This window comes from Ranitomeya variabilis, chromosome 4 (genome assembly GCF_051348905.1).
Source record: "Ranitomeya variabilis isolate aRanVar5 chromosome 4, aRanVar5.hap1, whole genome shotgun sequence".
Lineage (NCBI taxonomy): Eukaryota > Metazoa > Chordata > Amphibia > Anura > Dendrobatidae > Ranitomeya > Ranitomeya variabilis.
The window spans coordinates 597,036,806-597,054,013 of NC_135235.1; the positions used below are offsets into that span (position 1 = coordinate 597,036,806).

The 17,208-nt window shown below is 42.2% G+C and overlaps 1 protein-coding gene across 1 annotated transcript in view; it reads left to right on the forward strand.

Annotated features, from left to right (window-relative positions):
• Positions 1-17,208, forward strand: part of ATP9A (ATPase phospholipid transporting 9A (putative)) — a 125,527-nt gene that overhangs the window by 42,583 nt on the left and 65,736 nt on the right. The window contains exons 5-12 of the mRNA XM_077253214.1: positions 210-268; positions 2,341-2,392; positions 5,245-5,339; positions 8,256-8,336; positions 9,435-9,510; positions 11,444-11,520; positions 15,224-15,384; positions 16,964-17,106. Of these exons, the coding sequence (XP_077109329.1) occupies positions 210-268; positions 2,341-2,392; positions 5,245-5,339; positions 8,256-8,336; positions 9,435-9,510; positions 11,444-11,520; positions 15,224-15,384; positions 16,964-17,106 (744 nt within the window). The remainder of the gene's footprint in view (positions 1-209; positions 269-2,340; positions 2,393-5,244; positions 5,340-8,255; positions 8,337-9,434; positions 9,511-11,443; positions 11,521-15,223; positions 15,385-16,963; positions 17,107-17,208) is intronic.

Sequence of the window (17,208 nt, forward strand, 5' to 3'; positions counted from 1 at the left end):
GTGTGCAGAGCACAGTATGTGAGAATTCACAAGTCTGCAGTCACTCTGTGCCCTAAGGCCAGATTCTTTTAAAAGCTCACTTTATGACCATTTTTCTTTCCTCTCCTAAAAGTGCAGTTTTCTTTTCCTGCCTGTGATGTGAATGACTTGTCTATGATACACAGGATAGATCAGGAATAATAAGTGGCTTCTGCTCTTCTTCATTACAGGCACTGTGAAGGTTCGCAGCTCGAGCATACAAGTAGGAGATCTTGTTATTGTAGAAAAGGTCAGTTTTCATCTCTCCAATATCTATGATGTATCACAAATGAATTGATTATACTGTAAAACATGAAGGAAACTATATAGGGTAAATTATTATTAGACGAATAACACTGTCGAACAACAAAGTGCCTGGACAAGACAATATTTCAATAGAACTAATAAAGTCTTCTGAAGCAGCAGTTGATGTCATCACACGTCTGTGTCAACAGATTTGGACAACTGGTAAATGGCCCGAGGGCTAGATAAGATCGATGTTTATTCCTATTCCGGAGAAGGGAGATGCTACCGACGGTGGAAACTATCGCACTGTTGCATTTATTCCAGCAAAATACTACGGAAGATCCTACAAGGATGTCTAGAGCCTCACTTTGACCAAGAGCTGCTAGAGGAACAAACAGGATTCAGGAAAGTCTGAGGAGCAAGAGATGTGATTGCTAGCATTAGATTGATAATGGAAAAGGACAAAGACATCCAATAAGATCATCTATTTTTGCTTCATAGACTACTGCAAAGCCTTAGACTGCATTGAGCACCAGAAATTTTGGAATACCATGAAGACTATGGGTGTGCTGAACCATCTGATCATATTCATTAGGAAAATTCACCAAGAAGAAACAGTTTGAACAGAACACAGCGACACAGCATGGTTCAAAGTAGCGCGAGGCGTCAGACAAGATAGCATCCTGTCACCATTTCTCTTCAGTGTATATGTAGAAGCTATTTTCAGGAAGGCTGAAAAAGAAGAAGGAATCAAAATTAATGGAAGAATCATTAACAATGCAGATGATACAACATTGATAGCAACAAGCATAGATGTAATGAAGGACTTATTACGGAGTGTCAAGATGGAAAGCTCAAACATGGGACTGCTACTCAACACAAAGAAGACACAGATATTTACTACTGCCAGGTTTGACTGGGACACTTTGAGATGGATGACGATGAGGTGGAAGTGGTAAAGGACCTACTTGGATCAATGATCACTCAAGATGTAGCGATGATACCGGAAGTCAGTAGGAGAAAAGCTAGGGGCAAAAAAATCATGAAGTCACTGGACAAGTTCTTCAAATCAAGGAACATTTCACTGGTGACGAAGACACGGCTCGTACATAGTTTAGTCTTTTCTGTGGTGACATATGGATGCGAAACCTGGATTATAAAGAAACAATACAGAAGAAGAATTGACACCTTCGAAATGTGGTGCTGTAGAAGGACGTTAACAATACCATGGATGCCAAGAAGAACAAAAAAGTCAATCTTGCAACAAATCAAGACAGACATGACACTGGAATAAAGGATCACCAATGTACGACTTTCCTGTTTTGGACACATCATACGAAGAGAGCAATCACTGGAGAAGGACATCATGGTCAGAAGAATGGAAGGAACAAGGTGAAGAAGACCAGCAACCCGATGGCTTGATACTATCAGGTTCACCAGGGTCTTCTCTGCTGTTACCTTATCTAGGCATGAACAAGATTGATTCTCCTATAGATCGTTTATCAAGTCGCCATGGATGGAGATGAAGCCGGAGGTCGATTAAAAAAAAACACAAAAAACTTGGACAAGTGATTGTTATATTTTCTTGTTTACAATTTTACTTACGCTAATGGGCGACTTTACTACAGACGGCTGAAAGATCACAAATTTCCTGCATTTTATTTCAATATAGTATCAACCAATTAGTTGTTTTTTACTTCACAATGTTATCAATGCCTTATCCTAAGGGTAGGTTGACAGTATCAGATTGGTGGGGGTCTGACACCGCAGCTCTGTACTTTGCCTAGTGGCCGCCTCAGGTACTGCATTTCAGCTCCTATTCATTTGAAGCTGGTAAATGATGCTGGAGCTAATAACAGCTGATCAGTGGGCGTGCCAGGTGTCTGTCTGAGAATGATGGCCCCCTGTAATTTAAGAGTAGGTAATTAATTTCACTCTGATGGAAAACCCTTTAAACTACAGTTTTGTCGAAAGTCAAAAAAGGCCGCACTGTCTTATTTAATTTCAGCTTTTTTTTATTTTTAGAAATGTGCAAAGTGTATATACAATCTAAAATGTTCATAAATTATCTTGCAGAATCAGAGAATTCCAGCTGACATGATATTCCTAAGGACATCAGAAAAAAACGGTAAGTGTCCCATTATTTTACGAGGATTCACAATTTGTATTTTATTTATTAATTTTAAATCTAATATATTTAGCTGATTGTTATTGCAGTTGGTGTTTGTGCTGCGTCTCCTGTTCTCCTTGCATCCTTAAGTGAAGCCTCACAGTTTTCAGTATGCAAATTGCCTCTTCAAAGAGAAAGTACACTTGAACTCTAGTGCCACCTATTGGAAGTAACAATCCTATCAATCCGCTCAATATCGTCACATGATTTGGGGTAAAAGCCAAACCAGAATCTAAATTTGAAGACGTGTTTCATGGTGTTGCCCCTCCACAGTGCAAAGCGTGAGATTTGATTTGACTGTATGACAGGCCCATACCCTTTAGACCCCGGTCAGAGGGCTCTCAAAACAGCCAAATCTGATCTCATGATTTGCACTGAGGAGGGTCAAAATCCTGAAAAACAGGTCTGAAAATTTTTGGTTTTGGTTTTTCTTTTATCCTAAGTCATATTGAAGGCTTGTTAAAGGGTTGATATTTAATTTTACGTCAAGTAGCCCTAGAGTTCAAGTCCTCTTCCTTTCTGACGAGGCAATTTGCATATATAATTAATGAGAGGAGCATTGCATGGCTTTTAAGTTTCCTTACATTAGAATGTCAGGCATGTCACTCTCCACATGGATCCAAGCCTGACATGCCAAGGTGAGGAGACTTTTAAGCTTTGCAATGCTCCTCTGAGAAATAGGCAAATTGTCTCTTCAGAGAGAAAGAGAACTAGATCTCTTGTGCCACCATTAGGAAGCAGCAATCCTAAAAGTCAATATCAACCCTGTAACCTTGGCATGTCACGATTGACATGTCACTCTCCGCAAGGAGAAGCGTTATGCCTTGGATCCCTGTCAGACGCCTCTCACCCAGCCAAACAAGATTTCACACTTTGCACTGACGAGGGCAGGACCCCGAAACATAGTGTCTGCAAATTGAGATTCTGGTTTTGGCTTTTATCCTAAATCATGTGACAAGGCTTGTTAGAGGGTTGACCTTGACTGTTAGGGTGGCTACTTATTATAGGTGGCTCTAGAGTTTGAATGTACCTTCACACTGAACAACTTAACAACGATATCGCTAGCGATCCGTGACGTTGCAGCGTCCTGGATAGCGATATCGTTGTGTTTGACACCCAGCAGCGATCTGGATCCTGCTGTGACATCGTTGGTCGGAGCTAGAAGGCCAGCACCTTATTTCGTCGCTGAATCTCTCGCAGACATCGCTGAGTCGGAGTGTGTGACGCCGATTCAGCGATGTCTTCACTGGTAACCAGGGTAAACATTGGGTTACTAAGTGCAGGGCCGCGCTTAGTAACCCGATATTTACCCTGGTTACCAGTGTAAATGTAAAAAAAACAAACACTACATACTTACATTCCGGTGTCTGTCGCGTCCCCCGGCGTTCTGCTTCCCTGCACTGTGTCAGCGCCGGCTGGCCGTAAAGCAGGGCACAGCGGTGACGTCACCGCTCTGCTTTAGGGCCGGCGCTTACAGTGCAGGGAAGCAGAATGCCGGGGGACCCGACAGACACCGGAATGTAAGTATATAGTGTTTGTTTTTTTTTTACATTTACACTGGTAACCAGGGTAAACATCGGGTTACTAAGCGTGGCCCTGCGCTTAGTAACCCGATGTTTACCCTGGTTACCCGGGGACTTCGGCATCGTTGGTCGCTGGAGAGCTGTCTGTGTGACAGCTCTCCAGCGACCTCACAGTGACGCTGCAGCGATCGGCATCGTTGTCTAGATCGCTGCAGCGTCGCTAAATGTGACGGTACCTTTAGTCCTCTTCCTCTCTGAAGAGACAATTTGCATATCTCCACATAGAGAAACGTCACCCCTTAGGTTTAATCATGAACAGTGTTTTGCTTTTTTCTGGTAAAATGATCAACATCATGACTGGAACCCAAAGGACCTAACGATGGTCAATGAGGTCTACCAAAATCCGAAGTGTATGGGAGGCTTTAGGAAAGCTTTACACAACCATATTGTGGCCATGTTTTCTCAGGCATAGTTCAGACATATTTCCTGGCCTGAATGCACGACTATGATGCTTACAGTTCAGGTCACAAGACCCCCAATTAGGACAGTAATTGTGGCTCTAATACGCATGAGGAAATGAGTCAGACATCTTCTTTCACCTTTTTATGGTAATAAAGACACTTTTGTCACTTGGATTTATAGTTTTCTACCTTATATTTATGGAAAAGACTTCTGCATCCATTTTCATCCAAGCAGCAATAGAATGTGGCGTCCACTTGCTTCAATGTTTTTTTCTGATTTTATTTTTTTATGAACCCTTAAAGGATGCTTTAGCATTAAAGTCTCCATACATGTTAGGTGCCGAGCCCCCATCTATATCCGTCAGGATTGGTTCACAGTCTGATATGCACGGAGGTCTCCTGACTCTTCATGACAGATGATATTAAACGAGAAAAGAAAAGCAGGTTCCATCCTGCTGAGTTTCTTTTGCCGATCCCGAGATGACCAACTACTATAGGATTCTGGCGGTGGCGCTCTCATAGAGAACACGGGAACGCTCCGCAGAGAGACCCTCTATATGGAGGAGTCGGGAGAGCTAGATGTCGGCCAAAGCATCAGTATAGGGGGCTTAACTGCTATTTTCCTGACGTGTGTGGAGCCTTTATCTGAGGTGTAGATGAGGAATATGCATCAATATTCACTTATTTTCTGTTGCCTAAAGTCCAAGAAGAAACCGATAATGAATTTCTTAGCAATGCCGTAGTGTGGCCCCCCCGGGGTCTATTGCAAAAAGGCATCACAGATGTAAGAGGAATTCCTACTAAAGTCTAAATCCTGTTTCCTCAGGGTCTTGCTTTCTGCGCACTGATCAGCTGGATGGTGAGACAGACTGGAAACTGCGGCTGCCGGTGTCCTGCACGCAGAGGCTGCCCACAGCAGCGGTAAGTCACCCCTGTACTTACATGTGGATGTGGTGGTCCCCACGCAGTTTGAGCACCACTAACTTTACACATGCTGAATACCCAGGAGCAAGTTCAAAGGAATTTTGCAGCACATATTCCCTAAATTTGTGAGGAAAATTAATATTCAGTAAGTTATTTTTTATCTGATATTAGTTGCTGGAATTTCAGATATTCTAGAATGTAAAATATGTCCCCAGTGAGCGCAGCTCTGGGATATAATACAGGATGTAACTCAGGATCAGTACAGGATAAGTAATGTAATGTATGTACACAGTGACTCCACCAGCAGAATAGTGAGTGCTGCTCTGGAGTATATAATACAGGATGTAACTCAGGATCAGTACAGGATAAGTAATGTAATTTAAGTAATGTAATGTACAGCTCTGGCAAAAATTAAGAGACCACCACATCAAATCCCTGGCATGGGCAGCTTAATCTCCAGACCTAAATCCCACTGAAAACCTCTGGAATGTAATCAAGAGGATGATGGATAGCCACAAGCCGTCAAACAAAGAAGAACTGCTTACATTTTTGCACCAGAAGCAGTGTGAAAGACTGGTGGAAAGCATGCCAAGGCGCATGAAAGCTGCGATTTAGGCTAAGTGCCCACTTTGCAGAATTGTCGCTGAAATTTCCGCGGCAATTCCGCAACTCCTGCCGCGGGTATATCGCATGTGAAATTGGCATGCATATTCCCGCTAAACACTAGCGTTTTGCAAGCGTAGTTAGCTTGCAGAATGCTAGCGTTTTCCAAGCGATCTGTAGTATCGCTTGGAAAACTGATTGACAGGTTGGTCACACTTGTCAAACATAGTGTTTGACAAGTGTGACCAACTTTTTACTATTGATGCTGCCTATGCAGCATCAATAGTAAAAAGATATAATGTTAAAAATAATAAAAAAATTTAAAAAATGGTTATTCTCACCTTCTGACGGCCCCCAATCTCCTCAGCGGTGCACACAGTGGCTTCCGTTCCCAGGGATGCTGTGTGCGGAGGACCTGGGGTGATGTCACGGTCAAGTGACTGCGACGTCATCGCAGGTTCTTCGCACACAGCATCCCAGGGAACGGAAGGCGCCACGTGCAACGCTGAGAGGCGGGAGGACTCCGGGGGCCATCAGAAGGTAAGAATATCACGATTTTTTATTTTAATTCTTTTTTTTTTTTTTTTACAGTGATATGGTGCCCAGTCTGTGGAGGAGAGTCTCCCCTCCTCCACCCTGAATACCAACCGCACATGATCTGCTTACTTCCCGCATGGTGGGTATAGCCCCATGCGGAAAGTAAGCAGATCAATGCATTCCTAGGTGTGCGGAATCCCCGCGATTCCGCAAATTAATGAACATGGTACATTTTTTTCCAGAATGCGTTTCCGCTCAGAAAAAAACGCAGCATGTGCATACAAAATGCGGATTGTATTCTTTTAATAGGATGTTTAATGTGAGCGTTTTTTTCGCGGTTTTATCGTGTTTTTATAGCAAAAAAACCCCAAAAAAATCCGGAACGTGTGCAGACAGCCTAAAAATTATGGTTATTCCAAAAAATATTGATTTCTGAACTCTTCCTGAGTATTGTTGTTTCTAAATGATTCTGAACTTGTTTTCTTTGCATTATTTGAGGTCTGAAAGCACCGTTTTGTTTTTTTTTGTTTGTTTTTTAATTTTGACCATTTCTCCTTTTCAGACAATAAATACTAAATTTATTGCTTGGAAATTCGGAGACATGTTGTCAGAAGTTTATAGAATAAATGAACAATTTACATTTTACTCAAAAATATACCTATAAAGAGAAAAATCAGACAAACTGAAAATGTTGCAGTGGTCTCTTAATTTTTGCCAGAGCTGTATGTACACAGTGACTGCACCAGCAGAAGAGTGAGTACAGCTCTGGAGTAAAATACAATATATACCTCAGCACGATGGCTCAGTGGTTAGCACTATTGGAGCACTTGGATCCTGGATTCAAATCTCCCCAAGGACAACATATGCAGTGAGATTGTATGTTTTCCCCATGTTTGCGTGTGTTTCCTCCAGGTTCTCTGGTTTCCTCCCACACTCCAAAAACATACTGATAGTGAATGTAGATTGTGAGCCCCAATGGGGACAGCGATGATAATGTGTGTAAAGCGCTGTGGAACTAATGGCGCTATATAAGTGAGCCAAATAAATAATTAAATAAACTCAGAATTTTCTGTCGGGATTTTCAGATCTAAAAACTGCAACAAAATGGAGAAATGCAGTAGTGGTAGACTGTAATCCATTCTTACTCACATAACATTGACATTTTCCATGCAGAATCTGCAGCATATTCACAATATGTCATGTGATTACGTGTTCCCACATAATAGCTGGAGGTAAGGATGCCGATACCCTCAGGAACCAAGCTAGCATTACCAAGGGTATGGCAGAAGATTTGGAAGGCGAGCAAAACTGTTTTTTTTTTTTTGTTTTTTTTTTCCACTGCTATTCCTTTAGGTGTGAACACACTCTTACTCCAAATGTAACTAGTACAATGGTGATCATCATTAAACATTCTTATTAATTGACATCTCCAACCCATTGCCGCATCTGTGACTTATCCTTCGGACATCCTCTGATATGTTTAGTGGTGCACTGACCCATTGATTGCATATTATGGTTATAGCTGCAGCGTTCGTCCACTTCATCTGACAGTCATCAGTCCGTGTCCTTGGGGCGTCCAGATGTTTCACCTTTACAGCTTACTTTGGGCACTGAGACTGAAATAGCCGTACATATGTTAGCTATAGATTAGGTCGGCCTTTATATTGTTTTTTTTTTTTTTTTTTAACGACTACTCGTTGACTGATGTGAAGTGCTCCATTGTTACACTGGTGGTAAATGCTCTGTAATGTGATATTTCTTGTTATCTTTCAGGACTTGCTCCAGATTAGAGCCTATGTATATGCAGAAGAACCCAATATCGACATCCATAATTTTGCAGGAACCTTCACCCGGGTGAGTAGTGGTGGTGATCTGGTTTGATATCCCGCCATGACTATGTATCCTCCAGTTGCTTCTGTCCATCACTGTCTGTAGTATGGAGTCCTATCAATTCTAGTGATGCCTCTGTTGGTGTTGGGTAGAGGCATCATGGGGCCCCATAGCAAAAGTCCTAATTGGGCCTCTGACCTGCCTTTTTCCTCCTTAACCCCATAAAAAATATTCAGCAGGGTCATGGCGCATAGTTATAGTCATAGGGCTCCTCCCAACTTTGAAGGACAAGGGATAAGGATATTTATTGTGGCACATACACAGTAATTGTGCCCTTAATGTAGCCCCTTTCTGTTCTCACCTACTACAATACCCTTTTCATGACCCCCTTAATAAAAATAAAATAAGAATGCACCCCCGCACACAGTATGATACCCCCAGGCAATTTGCACCCACAGTACCCCTCATACATAAAGTATGATGTCCCTAAATTGCCCCTAGTCGGTATGAAATCCCCATTGTTCTCTTACTCAGTACTATGGCCTCACAGCTCCCCACACAGTATGGTGACCCTCACGGCACACAGTACCATCCCCCTCATAGGTTCTTCATAAATTGAGACCCACCACATGTCTCCACAATTTCCCCCCACAACATGCAAAAGTAAATATAACCCTACCCAACCCGGTTCCCCTGCTGCTTCGCTCTAGTCTGTACTATGTGCGGATTGAGGCTCCATTCAGCAGGCACAATTTGGCCATGCCATCCTGCCTGCTGTAGGTCCAACTTCATGGACATAGTTCTTTTTCTTCTTATGTAGCTATACAAACACAAGTGCCATTTAATAAAGATTGGCGCTTTGTATATCACTCTTGGCGAACAGTTTGTCAAATTCATTATGAGGCATTCGCCATCGTGCGCTAATGTAACACTTGGTTGAAATTTGTGCAAAAATGCCAAAATTTGTAATATTTTTGCGCAAAAATTTGATGACAATTGCAAAACTTTTTTCTCTAAAATTCTGGCAGAAATTGATGAATTTAGGTCCATAAGGTTCAGAAGGACTGGAATCAATCCATTGATCACCTGCCCATAGTTCTCATGTTCTTTCTCTCTCCACAGGAGGACAGTGACCCCCCAATAAATGAAAGCTTAAGCATTGAGAACACGTTGTGGGCCAGCACGGTCATTGCTTCTGGTAAAGATAAACATTCTCCTTCTGCATGTTAACAATTTAATCCCTCATTAATTTGTCTGTAATTGATAATAATTGAGTCTGTCATTGAGAAAATTAGTCCCCAAATTAGTTGATTTTTTTGTGTTTTCTCTTCCATTTGTGACACCACAAGAGAGGAGAACTGACATGTAGTCACCCCAGGGCGTTCTATAAATGATCCTCAAGTCATTTGTGATGTTGGATCCCTTCATCTTTCATCTGCCAGGAAACACAACTTATGACATCAGATAATGAATGACTCTTCCTGAGCAGTGTAATGAAGGGCAAGATCCCTGCCGATGTACCCGGACAGGGAGGCTCCATAAATAGCTCTTCAAGGGTTAAACATTGTGTAATGAACATGCAAGCCACTTTCTAATGTGCTTTGTATTTCAGTCTTTTTTAGTCCCTTAATGGGGTTGACACACAAGTCTGCAGCCACTTTATGTGACTAGAGCCTTCTAAATTGTGACAGTGTGTGGTGCGCACGCTATCAGGATTCCCCGGTGTTGCTGATTTGAGCCAGCCGTCAGTTTGCATACCTGCTGTCACATGCCAACTAGATGTATCCGGCTTCTCTTAATGCACTTGTATTGAGAGCACGTCTAGTCGGCATGTGACCGCAGGTATGTAGAACGTGTATATGCATTCACATGACTGTTCGTTCGGGAAATTAAGACAGGTAGCTGTGACTGCAGACTTTTGTGATAAGCCCTTTAAATTTGTTTAAGATGATTGGTTGTCCAGGACCTGAGACCCTCATTGATTGCATTTCTAACTCCAAGAGCAGTTATTTGAAGGACTGGTGGGAGCCTCAGGATCCAGGACCCCTGTCAATCTGCAATGAATTTTATGGGCCTAAAAAAATGTACCAAATTTTAAGGCCACGTTCGCGCATTGAGAATTTGGTCAGCATTTTCCATAACCCTTGAAGACGCACCCACGTCACATGATAGGAAGTGTTTACTTGACAGTGAGTTTTTTACCTCAGGAAAAGTATAATGGAAACACGTCACAACTTCTGCATTTTTCTCCCACTCCTGGTTTTGGCTTACAAATACTGAGGTAAAAAACTGACCAAATACTGATCGTGTGACCGTGTCTGAATACAAATCTCATCCATTGAGGACACTAAAGTGATGTGTAGTGACAAGCCCTTTGCCATCTTTACATCCAAACGCTAATATCGTATCCTATCTGACTCACAGGCCCAAAACTTGTTATAGTTATATGGCTCTGTTCACACAGTTCTGACTTGACATGGATTTTGGCACAGTTTTTTTTTCAGCCAAAATTCGTGTTAAATCTGCTCACAATCTGCATTCCTAGCATAAACCTTTTGCAATCATGTTCACATGCAGCAGATAACTTCTTTGGTGATTATTGTTATGCTACAGCTGTAGAAAATCTGCTGCAGGGATACACTGTATGGTATGTGTTCTGGGCAGATTCAACACTGAAAGCTGAAGAGTCCCCCTATTAAATAACAATATTCCTAATCCTCATGCAGACCAGAGACATATTTAACTGATGCAACTCTGATGGTTAAAAATGATGACTACCTGAAGAAAAACACTGGACCACTTTTGTGGCGTACGTGAAAAATCACTTATGTCTGAATGAGGCTGAAGTTTTTTTAGTTTTATTGTTTATTACAATTATATTTAGTGTAGAGAATACTAAACATGCCGGGATCCTGAGAAACAAGTCTAGGTCAACTGAAAAATAAAAACTGTCATGGCTCTTGGAAGAAGGCAAGGAAAAGATGAGAGCGCAAAAACAAAAAAATTCCTAGTCCTGGGTTAAGATCCCATTCCTGCATTTCCTTCATATTTATCTGCAGATTCCAGGCTGTAAATGACTTGCGCAGCATATAGATGTTGTTGTTACATATATACTGTGTTCTTTGCTGCAGGGACTGTGGTCGGAGTGGTTATTTATACTGGCCGGGAGCAGCGCAGTGTGATGAACACCTCTAATCCTCGCAGTAAGGTACAGGTTCATGGGGTAAAATGGAGATCTAAGAAAGTGAATACATATCACTTATTGGTATCACATGTATTTTGTTCGGGCTTCTGTATTTGCAGACAGTAATTGTGGCTGTGCATCAGTCCAATACTGGACAACCCCTTATCAAAAATATCTTTACAGAGGCATATAAAAGTTTGTGCACCCCTGGTCAAAATTACTGTTATTGCGAACAGATAAGCAAGTTGAAGGTGAAATGATCTCTAAAAGGCCTAAAGTTAAAGATGACACATTTCCTTTGTATTTTAGGCAAAAAAAATATTGTCATATTTTACATTTTAAAAATTACAAAAAGGAAACTGGGCCGATACAAATGTTTGGGCACCTTGCATGGTTAGTACCTAGTAGCATCTCCTTTTTGAAAGTATCACAGTTTGTAAACTATTTTTGTAGCCAGCCCAAGAGTCTTTCAGTTCTTGTTTGAGGGTTTTTCATTCATTTTTCCGTGGAAAATTCTTCCAATTCTGTGAGATTTCTGGGTAGTCTTGCATGCACTGCTATTTTGAGATCTAGCCACAGATTTTCAATGATGTTCAGAGCAGGAGACTGTGGGGGCCATTGTAAAGCCTTCAGCTTGTGCCTTTTGAGGCAGTCTTTTGTGGATTTTGACATGCGTTTAGGATCATTATCCATTTGTAGAAGCCATCCTCTTTTCATCTTCAGCTTTTTTACAGATGGTGTTATCAACAATTTGATGAAATTTCACTGAATCTATTCTTCCTTCTACTCGTGAAATGTTTCCTTGCCATTGGCTGCAACACATCCCTAAAGCATAATTGATCCACCACCATGCTTAATGGTTGGCGAGATATTCTTTTCCATAAATTCTATGCCCTTTTTTCTCCACACATACCTTTGATCATTGTGGCCAAAGAGTTCTATTTTAACTTCATTGGTTCACAGGACTTGTTTCCAAAATTCATCAGACTTGTTTAGATGTTCTTTTGAGAGTTTTTTTCTGATGACTCTTCCATGTTTGTGCGGGTGCATCTGAACAGTAGAACAATGTACCACAACTCCAGTGTCTTCTAAATCTTTCTGAAGGTCTTTTGCAGTCAAGGGGGGGGGGTTCTGATTTTCCTTTCTAGCAATCCTACAAGAAGCTATCACTGAAATTGTGCTTGGTCTTCCAGACCTTATCTTGACCTCCATTGTTCCTGTTAACTGCCATTTCTTAATTACATTTTGAACTGCGGAAAGGGAAACTTGAAAATGCTTTATCTTCTTATAGCCTCCTTCTGCTTTGTGGGCCTCCACCATTTTCATTTTCAGAGAGCTAGGCAGCTGCTCAGAAGAACCCATGGCTGCTTTTTTTTGGCACAAGGTTAGAGAAGGCTGGATTTTAATAAAGCTGGGAAATTTGCATCACCTGGCGTTTCCTGACGATGACAGTGAACAAGCCATAACCCTAACAGACTAATTAAAGCCTGAAACCTTGATCAAAGTTATCTGCGCACACAAATCTCCAAGGGTGCCATGACTTGTGCATCAGCCCATTTTCCTTTTTGTAATTTTTAAAAGGTAAAAGATGAAAAAATATATACTTTTAGCTAAAATACAAAGCAAATGTGCCATCTTTAACTTTAGTCCTTTTAGAGATTATTTAATCTTCAGTTTGCTTAACTGTTCACAATAAGGGTATGTGCCCACGTTGCGGAATTGCCTGTGGAATTTTCTGTGCGGATTCTGCATCTCTTGGCAGAAAACGCAGGTGCGGATTTGACGCGTTTTTTTGTGCGGGTTTGCTGCGTTTATTTACCCCTGCGGATTTCTATAATGGAATGGGTACAAAAACGCTGCAGATCCGCACAAAAGAAGTGACGTGCTACTTATTTTAATCCACAGCGTGTCCGCACGGAATTTTACGCACCATTAGCGCAGTATTTTTTTTCCTATTGATTTACATTGTACTGTAAATCACTTGCGGATCTGCAGCATTTCTGCACGGTAAAAAAAACACTGCGGATCCGCACTAAATCCGCATCGTGTGCACATACTTTTACATGCCACAGCACTTACTTCTGGGACCAGCACTGCTGCTCCATTCTCAATCTGTGTTCCCCGATGGTCTTTGGGCTCCATGTGTCATGTGTCCACTGCAGCCAAAAAGTTGCCACTAATTCTATCCCGAGTGCAAGAAAACGTGTTCTTCTGCTTGGACAAAAATATTAGGGCTGCAGCCAATCAGTAGCTACTGACTGACTGCAGCAGGTACGTGACTTTGTTTACCGTATATCAGGAGACCAACTGGGGACACATTCGCAAGAGGAGCTGCTGCACTAGTCCGGTAGGTAAGTATAGACTTTTTTTTTACTTTTTGCAGCAATCTGGGGGCATTGACAAGTGAATGTCCAGTAGCAGACAACCCTTTTTTAGGCCATTATCCTGGACTATATTAATTTTTTGTTATGGGTCTAAGAACTAACAGACAGGTAGTTGCCAACCTTCCTGATCTGCCAAGCGCAGATTGCTCCGGCCAGTGATTTAGTAACTTCTGCCAACATCATGTCAACAGAGCAGCTGCTTCTCTTCTGCGCAATGGGGCGTGACTGTCAACATCATGCTGACTGACAGCCAGCTCCCCACTGCGTAAACGTGGTCAGTCTGCAGTCACACCCTGTCTCAAAGCTGCGCTGTTGACATTGAGCAGCTGAGTCACAGGCAGGAGCAGTCAGTGATTGCTCTGAGCTGCCACTGGATAGAACAGGCAGGTAGTTGACAGCTACCTGCCTGTTAAGGCCCCGTCTCACTAAGCGATTTACCAACGATCACGACCAGCGATACGGCCTGGCCGTGATCGTTGGTAAGTCGCTGTGTGGTCGCTGGGGAGCTGTCACACAGACAGCTCTCTCCAGCGACCAACGATCAGGGGAACGACTTCAGCATCGTTGAAACTGTCTTCAACGATGCCGAAGTCCCCCTGCAGCACCCGGGTAACCAGGGTAAACATCGGGTTACTAAGCGCAGGGCCGCGCTTAGTAACCCGATGTTTACCCTGGTTACCAAAAAAAACAAACAGTACATACTCGCCTTTCAGTGTCCAGGTCCCTGGCCGTCTGCTTCCTGCTCTGACTGAGCCGCCGTACAGTGAGAGCAGAGCGCAGCGGTGACGTCACTGCTGTGCTCTCACTTCTCACTGTATGGCCGGCAGTCAGTGAGAGCAGGAAGCAGACGGCGAGGGACCTGACGGACATCAGAAGGCGAGTATGTACTGTTTGTTTTTTTTTACATTTACGCTGGTAACCAGGGTAAACATCGGGTTACTAAGTGCGGCCCTGCGCTTAGTAACCCGATGTTTACCCTGGTTACCAGTGAAGACATCGCTGGATCGGTGTCACACACACCGATTCAGCGATGTCAGCGGGGCCTCAACGACCAAAAAAAGGTCCAGGCCATTCCGACACGACCAGCGATCTCGCAGCAGGGGCCTGATCGCTGGTACGTGTCACACATAGCGAGATCGCTATGGAGGTCGCTGTTGCGTCACAAAACTAGTGACTCAGCAGCGATCTCGCTAGCGATCTCGCTATGTGAGACGGGGCCCTTAGTTTTTTTGGCTCATAGCAAGAGGTGAACAAGCCCTGACACTAGCCGTCACAGAAAAGAAAAATAGTGTCTCAACTCAGCGTGAACATGCCTGTAAGCCTTATCTATATTCTCTCCTCAGATAGGGCTCTTTGACCTGGAAGTGAATTGCCTGACCAAGATTTTATTCAGCGCCCTGGTGGTCGTCTCTCTGGTCATGGTGTCTCTCCAGCATTTTGCTGGTCGTTGGTATCTACAGATCATCCGCTTCCTGCTCCTCTTCTCCAACATCATTCCCATCAGGTGAGGGTTAACTGTTCGACCATTCTTTTCAATTAGATCCTACAAGTCACAAAAATCCAGTACAAATATCCACAGTACAAGGTTCTGTAGAGTCACGTCATGCTGGTTTACTATTTTTTGGGTATAGAAAATGTGCCAGAACTCAAAAGGAAACGGTCACCAGACTTTTTCCCACTTAATCTGAGAGCAACAAAATGTAGGGGAAGAGACCCTGATTCCAGCGATGTGTCACTTAAAAGTAAAATTCCCATCTCCAAGATCCTATCCCAATGTGTAGTAGGTGTAAATACCTCCAATTAGAAATGTAGTAGGGTTTTTCTAATACACGGTGTCTCTTTCCTCATGTGCAGGCATTGCAGGACCTTAGGTATCCATGGTTACGACCACTAGCAACTAGTTGTCAGTATATCAGTGGTTACAACCATGGATAACAAGGTCCTGCACATGAGGAAAGAGAAATAGTGAATCAGAAAAACTGTACTACTTTTCTAATTTGATTTATTTGCTAATATTATTATTTTTACAGTTACTACATATAGGGATGGGATCTTGGAGATGGGAATACCCCTTTAAATGCTGCACTTTTGATAATTTCCTGTTGATAGAACAGTGATTTTATCACTAGAGGACTATTAATCCTGCTGCCATGTAGTCCTCCATATTCATGAGCTCTGTATAACCCCGCCCCAACCACTGATTGGCCGTTTTCTGCCTATGCAGAGCATACACAGAAAGCGTCCAATCAGTGGTGTGGCGGGGTTATAAAAAATACCATTTGCCTTCTACAACGTCCGTGTTGCTTTGTCTATTGCTGGCTCCAGAATTAGTTAACCGAGAGTCCATCAGTTGGCTCAATATGGTCTGATAGTAATAATCGTTATTTGAATCGCACCAACATATTCCGCAGCGCTTTACAGGGGAGATTGTAATTCTTTTATTTGTATTTCTGAGCTCCTCTCAGCTGATTTATAACCAAAGACCACATAAAAATTTAATGTGCAGCCTTTAAAAGGAAAATTAATCCCCACAGCAAAAATGCTTTTTAGCCCAAAATATATGAATTTATTTTAAAAAATATAATAATAATAATATAATAATAATTTTTATTTATATAGCGCCAACATATTCCGCAGCGCTTAATATGTCCCTAGAGGTGGACAACATCTTCAATTTCCATTTTATTGTACATTATATCCTTCATTGTAATTTGATGGTAAAGCGGCCTCTTTCTATGCCCATGCCTATTGTCTTTACAGTAAAGGCAGAGCATGTTTTTATGCTGGGACTTGTATTTCCCCCATTGATGGCACGTTACAAGTTAGCAATTTTATTTTGAAGGGATTAAATAAAACTGTCCTATCCTTCTCTGAACAGCAATTTGGCACCTGAGCAAACCCTGAATATCAGGAGGAGTTTAGGCAAAATAGATTAGAAAAGTAGAAAAAAATTTAATTCTACTTGAATCAGCTCAGGAAATATTTATTTATCGGCAATTTATGAATGAAAGATATTTATGCATTTAAGGACATGAAATTTGCTATAACAATATTGAACCTTTTTTCTCATTTTCATCCTGCAGTTTGCGGGTCAATCTGGACATGGGAAAAATTGTCTACAGCTGGATGATCCGCAGGGACCCCAAGATCCCGGGAACCGTGGTCCGATCCAGTACAATCCCAGAACAGCTTGGCCGAATCTCCTACCTACTGACAGACAAAACAGGTAGGAGCCAGGATCTTGGCTTTCATTTCCATTGACATCATCTAAGGATAAAATCCCACTGGACTGTAAGGGATCAGCAGCGAGAAGCTTTATAATTTTTCC